This window comes from Saccostrea cucullata, unplaced genomic scaffold, assembly GCF_032062105.1.
Source record: "Saccostrea cucullata isolate Sc308-1 unplaced genomic scaffold, CSIRO_AGI_Scuc_v1 ctg18644, whole genome shotgun sequence".
NCBI classification, from domain to species: Eukaryota; Metazoa; Mollusca; class Bivalvia; order Ostreida; family Ostreidae; genus Saccostrea; species Saccostrea cuccullata.
The window spans coordinates 260-9,296 of record NW_026939953.1 but is presented as its reverse complement, the minus strand read 5'-3'; the positions used below and the strand labels follow the sequence as shown (position 1 = coordinate 9,296).

At 36.4% G+C, this 9,037-nt stretch overlaps 1 protein-coding gene across 1 annotated transcript; it reads left to right on the top strand.

The window, feature by feature from the left end:
• Positions 1 to 4,113: 4,113 nt before the first annotated feature.
• LOC134254333 (uncharacterized) lies at positions 4,114 to 4,722 on the top strand (the record flags this gene model as incomplete). The annotated part of the gene is made up of 1 exon (XM_062736856.1): positions 4,114 to 4,722. A coding segment is annotated over exon 1 (609 nt), but the record flags the coding sequence as incomplete, so codon positions are not given.
• Between the last annotated feature and the right edge of the window lie 4,315 nt (positions 4,723 to 9,037).

Sequence of the window (9,037 nt, the reverse complement as noted above, 5' to 3'; positions counted from 1 at the left end):
ACTAGATGCTGTCATGAGACAGTAATCCCGCACTATGGTGTTTGCCTCTAAATATACACTCATTCATATTGGACTTTCCAAGGAAGAAGTCAAAATAATTCATAATTATCACCGTACATGTTTCGTCAAATTGAACATAAAATTTTCAGATGACCATATCAACTCTGAGCCTCACATATGTATTTTAAAATACTTAATTCATAACCAGTCTGAAATAACAGAATTTAATTAATGATTGAAGTAAATTACTTAATTAGATTCAAATAAATAATTTTCCCATAATTTGGAACTTTTTAAATTTACTTTCTCAACGACATAAAATATTATTTTAGTACAAAGCGTTTTTGATGAATTTATCAAAATGTGCAAACTGATTTTAGTATTTGGTCGGGACAAAAACCCATTGAAAATACAACCCGATTAATTTGTCAATGCCTTCTCCCCCCCCCCCCCCCACACACACACACACACACTCTCTCACTCTCACTTTTTTTAAAAAACATAGTTTAGTTTATTATGATAGTTTGAAATTTGTTCTTGTACTAAACAGTTTTATTTTTTACATTCACATTGGGTTTGCGTCACCCATTATCATATTTATAGATATCACCTCTCGGCACACCTCGGCCAATTCATACTGGCAACGGAATCAGCAAAGGTTTGTCGAATGAGATTATTTAGCACATGTATGCTGACGATGCAGTGTGGTCAGTTAAAATCATTTGTGTTTTAATTGGATTATATGGATTATATTTCATGAATTCGTTGTCACGACCTATGACATTAGGTAAGTACAAGATTTAGTATAGATAAATAAATGCAAATGGTTAGGTTGAAGTTCAAAAAGGGTCAAAGATCATCGCATGCCACAGTCGACAAATTTCACATTGTCAAGTTATCTCCCTTTGGGACATTCAGTATATAACAGACGCAGATCCAGAATTTTTTTCAGAAAGGGGGGGGGGTGTCACACCTCAGTCAACAATTTAGACCCTTTGACCTTGACCTTGGAGTTTGACTTACATTTGAGAAACTTCAACCTTTGCCAAAAGCTGCCATAACAGTTGCTGTCACAACAAACAAACAAATTACTAAAAAAAAAACACAGAATACATGTACATATTTTATATTCAACAGATATACATCTGGTCATATCTCTAGTTCTCCCTTGAATGAGACATGGTGATATAAATTTTAAAAAATAATTATAAGAGTTGAAAAGGTTGTGCATATTGAAATATACTAAGCTCTGTGGATGAATTAGATATACCAGTTTAGCTTTATTTTGCTACCCAAAGCACCTTGATTAACTATTTATAAGCATACTGTCTTCTGAAATGTACTGATTTCTGTTGTCCATCTGTTTATCTGCAAACTTTTCACATTAACTTCTTAAGAACCACTGGGCTAATTTCAACCAATTTACATTTAAAAGTGCAGGGTACTTTTTAAGCGCCCGGATCGATAGATCCCGGGTGTATATTGTTTTTGTCCTGTCTGTTCGTCTGTTTGTCTGTTTATCTGTTTGTCTGTTTGTCAACTTTAACCTTGGCCATAACTTTTGAACAATAAGGGATAGAGACTTCATATTTGGTAAGCATACTCCACTAATAAAGTCCTTTCAAATGACTTCACGGTCAATGACCTTGTGACCTTGACTAAGACATATGCTAAAAATAGCTTTTTCCACTGTTTGTCATAACTTTTGAACCATAGGAGATAGGGACTTCATATTTGGTATGCATACTCCACTAATAGAGTCCTTTCAAATGACATTAAGGTCAATGATCTTGTGACTTTGACTGTGACCTATATGCTAAAAATAGCTTTTTACACTTTTTGCCATAACTTTTGAACCATCAGAGATAAGGACTTCATATTTGGTATGCATACTCCACCGATTAAGTTCTTTCAAATGACACCATGGTCAATGACTTTGTGGCTTTGACTGTGACCTATATTCTAAAAATAGCTTTTTCCACTGTTTGTCATAACTTTTGAACCATAGGAGATAGGGACTTCATATTTGATATGCATACTCCACCGATAAAGTCCTTTCAAACGACGGCAAGGTCAATGATCTTGTGACCTTGACTGTGACGGATATGCTAAAAATAGCTCTTTACACTTTTTGCCACAACTTTTGAACCATAGGAGATAGGGACTTCATATTTAGTACGCATACTCCACTGATTAAGTTCTTTCGAATGACACCATGGTCAATGACCTTGTGACCTTGACTGTGATCAATATGCTAAAAGAAGATTTTTTTAACTTTGTTGCCGCCGGGCGCGTAGTGTTTCACAAACACATCTTGTTCCAACATAAATCTTCTTCTCAAGAACAGCAAAGACATTTATTGTCCCCATTTTTGCTAAAGGTAGGGTACATTAAATCTCATTTGTTTGTCAATCTGCCCATCTGTCACAATAAATTTAACCTTGGTCATCATGGTCGTATATTTTGAATGAGAAGAGATAGGACTTTTATATTAAACATGTGTATTAGTATTAAATGGGACAATACCATTCTACATACACTATGATTTTCATTACCCATGATCTTGAAGTTTGACCTAATTTCCTTAAAAAATTAATTGCTTTGAATTGATCATTTTGAAAGATAAATGAAAGGGCATTCATATTACCTGTGATAAGACCTTCCAAAATGTATCATGACTTTTTGACTCTGTGACCTTGACCTTGAAGTTTAACTTAGTTTTCATTAATGTTGTATTTCCTTTTCATTGAGAAGAGATTTGACATTTCAAGTGAACATTACCCATAACAAGAGGCTCCCAACATGCTATGATTTTTTACCCCTTGACCTTGATGTTTTAACAAAATTTCAAAAGAGTGAACTCTCCAAAAAGATGATAAGACCACTGTTTAAAACAAAAAAGGAGTTTAGGGAAGACTGGGCTTTTTCCATAAAAAACGTCATTTTTCAACCCTCATTTGACCCCCGGGCAAAATAAAATTCCGAAACCTAACTGCACATGTACATGACACCGCCAACCATCTCCCAAAAGCTGATTAGGCTACTGAGTAAAATGTAAGAGGAATAGGGAAGACGGAGCTTTTTGCTTAAAAAACGTATTTTGACCCCCATTTGACCCCCTGGGGCAAAATCAAAATTCCAAAAGCTTACTGCACATCTACATGACCCCACCAACCATCTCCCAAAAGCTGGTTAGGCTACTGAGTAAAATGTAGAAGGAGTTCAGGGAAGACGGGCTTTTTGGACAAAAAACGTCATTTTGGGCCCCCATTTGACTCCCCGGGGCAAAATGAAATTCCAAAACCTTCTGCACATCTACATGACCCCCCCAACCATCTCCCCCAAAAAATGATTAGGCTACTAAGTAAAATGTAAGAGGAGTTCAGGGAAGACGGAGCTTTTTGCTTAAAAAACGTCATTTTTCCCCCCATTGACCCCCTGGGGCAAAATCAAAATTCCGAAAGCTTACTGCACATCTACATGACCCCACCAACCATCTCCCAAAAGCTGGTTAGGCTACTGAGTAAAATGTAGAAGGAGTTCAGGGAAGACGGGGCTTTTTGGACAAAAAACGTCATTTTTGACCCCCATTTGACCCCCGGGCAAAATGGGAAAATTTCCCAAAAACCCTTTCTGCACATCTACATGACCCCACAAACCATCTCCCAAAAGATGATTAAGCTACTGTGTAAAATGTAGGAGGAGTTCAGGGAAGAAAAGTGTGACAGACGGACGGACGGGCATGAGTAACAACAATATACCCGAACTTTCTTTTGAAAGTGCGGGTATAATTATACGACGGTAGTTCTAGTTGTGTCGTAGAAATGGGAAGAACAACAGACTGGTTCAAAGAACAGACAGGAGTGAGACAAGGTTGTGTTATGTCTGGGTTCCTGTTCATCATTGTGGTAGACTGGATAATGAGAAATACCAACAATAAGAAGAGAGGCATACGTTGGAAATTTATGTCCACTTTAGAAGACCTGGATTATGCAGACGACCTTGCACTTAAGTATTTCCAGCAAAAACAGCGACATTCAGGAGAAGACCAGGAGATTACATGCTGTCGCAGGATATACAGGCCTAAAAATTAACGTCGATAAAACAAAAAGCATGAGAATAAATGTAAAGAAGAAGGATGCCATCAGGTTGAATGATAAAGAAATAGAAGAGGTTCAAACATTTCCCAACCTGGGTGCCACAATGGACAAGACCGGAGGAACTGAAGCAGATATTGGGAGAAGGCTAAGCTTAGCCAGAACCGCCTTTGCATCCCTTGCCAAGGTATGGAAGTCAGCACGATGCAGCACAAAGACCAAACTTAAGATCTTCATTACAAATGTTCTATCTGTGTTGTTGTATTGTGCTGAAATATGGAGAACAACAGAAAACGATGATGAAAATCTTGATACATTCCACCTAAAATGCCTTAGGAGGATCCTTAAAATACACTGGCCAGAAAAGATATCTAACCAACAACTATATGAAAGAACAAGATCCATACCTCTATCAAGCACTATCAAAAGAAAAAGATGGAGATGTATAGGCCACATCCTCCGAAGGGAAAAGAAGTCACATGTTAGAACAGGTCTTACATGGACCCCTGAGGGAAAAAGACGAAGAGGACGGCCAAAGAACACCTGGCGACGCTCTGTTGAGAGAAAAGGGAAGAGCTGGGCTGGAAGAGTTGGAAAGAGGGGCAAGTTGTTGCCAATTACCGCCGTAAGTGGCGTACGTTGTTGAACGGCCTCATGCGTCCTCCGGAGCGCGGAGAGGATAAGTAAGTAAGCATCTTTGGGAGAAACATAAAAAGTCAGGACTGGCAAATATATATCCTTAGGACTTTGCAACACCGGCAACTTTAGAAAAAAAAGATTGCTTCTTTGCATGGTAGGCATGGAAACACTGTACAAGTGCTTAAAGTGATAACTTTTTGCTGCTTTACAAATTTACTTACCTTTTAATTAAGAAAAATATTATCTGACTCACCTTGAGTACTTATCGCATAAACCTAAAGTTGAGTATCATATACTGATAAAATTTGATGAAGAAAACGACACTGTTGCTATGGTTACCAAGAAGAGAATTTATTGATTTTTAAAAAATACTTTTTATCAATATAAACACTTTGTACCAGCTTTCTTCATCCAGTTAGATTGAGTGGTAGTTAAAACTGAAAGTCGGGTTTGTTGGTCATTAAGTATCAATCATTAAAATTTTAGGAATCTACATACAAGTGTACCGGGTACTTTCTCACTTTATATCCAGTTGGGCACCCCGCCCCACAGGAACCATTAATCCTGTGGCCACATATTTCCAATTTTTGAGATTGTGCATGCCACAGGTCTTAACAAATTTAATTTATCAAACCATTATTTTAATTTTATATAACGAATTCATTTATACATGTATGATATATTTTAATAAATTAAAGTGTTACTTTTCCCCTTTTCTACAGTATTTGCAGCACAGACAATAGTTCTTAAAAGGAGATTGAACTACTATTTAGACCTGACAGGATTAAAAACATTTATATATATATTTATAAATATTGTTCAATGGACTAAACGTCTTTTGACTTTGAATAAAGTACCTTGTTGATAAACAAGAACAAAGAATTGCTTAATTATATAGATGTATTTTTACATTATATGTGTACGTATTTGGTTTGAATAACCTTTGAAATAAGAAATTAAGGGGATATTTCTTACATCATACACAATTTCTTTTCTTTTAAAGACAGGTGAATTGTAGAATTAAGAACTCATGTATGAGGAAATACAGCATTTATTACTGAATACCAAAATATGACAGACTTTCTTTTTCATTCTAACATAACAATTTTATTACTCCTAAACAATATGTAGGATACAAAAAGGCATTCCATTTTTGAAATAAAAGAAATATACATTATAATGTTGTGTTGCATATCTCTTACAATATCACTGGCCATTTTTAAATGTTGTTTTTTTTTTGGTAATTAGTTTGTTTTTTTTTTAGCTCACCTGAGCCGAAGGCTCAAGTGAGCTTTTCTGATCAAAATTTGTCCGTTGTCTGTCGTCGTCGTTGTCGTTGTTGTCGTCGTAAACTTTTCACATTTTCATCTTCTTCTCAAGAACCACTGGGCCAATTTCAACCAAACTTGCTACAAAGTATCCTTGAGTAAAGGGAATTCAAATTTGTTCAAATGAAGGGCCACGCCCTTTTCCAAGGGGAGATAATTATGAATTTAGAAAAATTAATGCCATTTTTAAAAAATCTTCTTTTCAAGAACCATTAGGTCAGGAAAGATGAAACTCATGTGGAATCATCCTCAGGTAGTGTAGATTCAAGTTTGTTCATATCATGACCCCCAAAGGTAGGGTGGGGCCAAAATGGCCGATCAAAGTTTTTCATAGGAATATATAGGAAATATCTTTAAAAATCTTCTTCTCAAGAACCACTGGGCCAGGAAAGATGAAACTCAAGTGGAATCATCCTCAGATCATGTAGATGCATGTTCGTTCAAATCATGACCCCCGGGAGTAGGGTGGGGCCAAAATGGCCGATCAAAGTTTTACATAGGAATACAGTCAAACTTGTTTTAAGAGGCCACCTTTGGGAAGTCTGGAAACTGGCCACTTAAGACAGGTGGCCTCTTATTCCAGTTTGTCCTCAAAAAGGACATTCGGTCAATAAATAAACAACATTAAGCACTACAGTTAAATTAATTAATCATAAACAGGTCAATTTCACAACAGCTTTTTATGTATATATATAATTATTCAAGCTCATTTAAAAAGAATTTTAAAAAGAACAAAGAATTCCAAATGTTTAGGTTTTGTGTATGTTTCTATTCCTACATAATAGTTAAAATTCTTGCATTCATCAGTGTGCATTTGTTACATAAAAATATAAAATTCTTTTAATTTTCATTTGAAGAAATACATACAGTGCCCGACTATTATCCTTTTTATAAAGAAAAAAAATACACAAAAATACAGTTTAATGGTAAATAAAATAAAGCATAGAAATTAAGAATATGTTCACTTTCATGAGTTAAAAAATGGTCAGCAGTATAACTCCCCCCCCCCACTTAATTAATCGGTAATTAACTTACTTGCTGATGTTTTTAAAGTCTGATTAATTTTATTGTTTATAAAGCTGTCAGAATTTCTATTTAACATACACACAGTTGACCAGAGAGATGTATTTACGCAGTTGAAAATCATTCCATAACACAGGTGTCAAGTGCAGTAGAGCGTAACTAATCCCTATTGATTGTCTCTTGATAGTGAAATTCACGAGATAATCATGGCATATGAAGCACTTTGTTTTCACAAGAGTAGCAATTAGGGCTTTAAGGGAATCAAAATCTAAAAGGTGTGAATTTCTTTAGCTAGAGGAAAGCATCAATTGTAATTAAATTCTTTTAATTTTTCAATCGGCGATCTAGAAAAATAATTACATTGATCTTGCAGGACAAATATTTTTTTCATAAACACAAACAGACTTCAGCGTATCTAAAAGCAATTTTTTTAATTGCATTAATAGGTTAAATTGACTATCAAGGAAATAATTACCCAAGCCAATGCTTTAAAGAGTGATAGGATCGCAACAAGTGACGAAATGGCCGCCTATTACAGTGTCAATAAGGCTGTGGGGGGAGGATTTGAGTGGCCGCTGGCCGCGTTACACAGGTGGCCGTTTATTCCAGTTAAAAAATTTGGAAAAATCGTCGGGGGGAATGAAGTGGGGGCTCCCCGCGAGTGGCCGTTGATTTCGGGTGGCCGCTAAGACAAGTTTGACTGTTTTAGGAAAAATCTTTAAAAAACTTCTTCTCAAGAACCACTGGGCCAGGAAAGATGAAACTCAGGTGGAATCATCCTCAGAGAGTGTAGATGCAAGTTTGTTTAAATCATGACCCCCGAGGGTAGGTTAGGGCCAAAATGGCTGATCAAAGTTTTACATAGGGTTTGGAAAAAACTTTAAAAATCTTTTTTCAAGAACCACTGGGCCAGGAAAGATGAAACTCATGTGAAATCATCCTCAGATAGTGAGATTCAAGTTTGTTCAAACATGACCCCCGGGGGTAGGGTTGGGGCCCAAAATGACCGATCACAGTTTTACATAGGAGGTAAGGAAAAATCTTCTTCTCAAGAATCACAAAGCCATAATTCATCATACTTATATGGAATCATGCTCAGGTAGTGTAGATTCAAGTTTGTTTAAATCATGACCCCAGGCGTCTAGCCGGGGGGGGGGGGGGGTTTAATGAGTGCACTTTTTATGCAAATGAGGTCAAAAATATGGGTTCTGATTGGCTGAGCCTCTGGGTGGGTCAAGGGAGTGCACTTTTTTGGGGGTGGGGGATAGGTGGGTCAACAGAGTGCAGCCCCTGTGGGGGATAGGCGGGTCAAGGGAGTGCAGCCCGTGTGGGGGATAGGCGGGTCAATTCATTACATATAGCCCCCTAAATACGGGGGTGTGTTTACCTGTGTTTACATGACCTGATACTGCCTGTTCATCATCTTTTATAGCTGTTGCATCATCTTTTTTATACCTGTTGCATCATCTTTTTTTATCTGTTGCATCATCTTTTTTATACCTGTTGCATCATCTTATTAACCTGTTGCATATCTTTTAGACTGGATTTCCTAAAAAACTAACAAATAACACAGATTTTTTATTTTTTTTTTAATTTTTATTCACAATAAAAAATTCATACATCCAATTACATTTTCTTTTTCTTCTGTCCCTTATCAGTATCAGGGATAGTTTCCTCTTGTTTTACCTCTCCTTTTTCTTGAGATTGTTTTTCTTCAGGCGATAAAGGGATCACAATATACATCCCTTATAAATAGGCCTTCTGTAAAAATTCCTATAAGCTTCTTTTCTTCTGAAACCTCTTTTCTATCAATTGATGAAAAAACAATCCAAGTTGAATTTTCCAGGAACTTTCTCCCCCCAATAAGGTCCACTCATGATCTCCAATTGGTATTTTTGATAACCGTAATATCCATTTTTTTCTCCTTCAGACAGTATTTTTCCTCTCTGG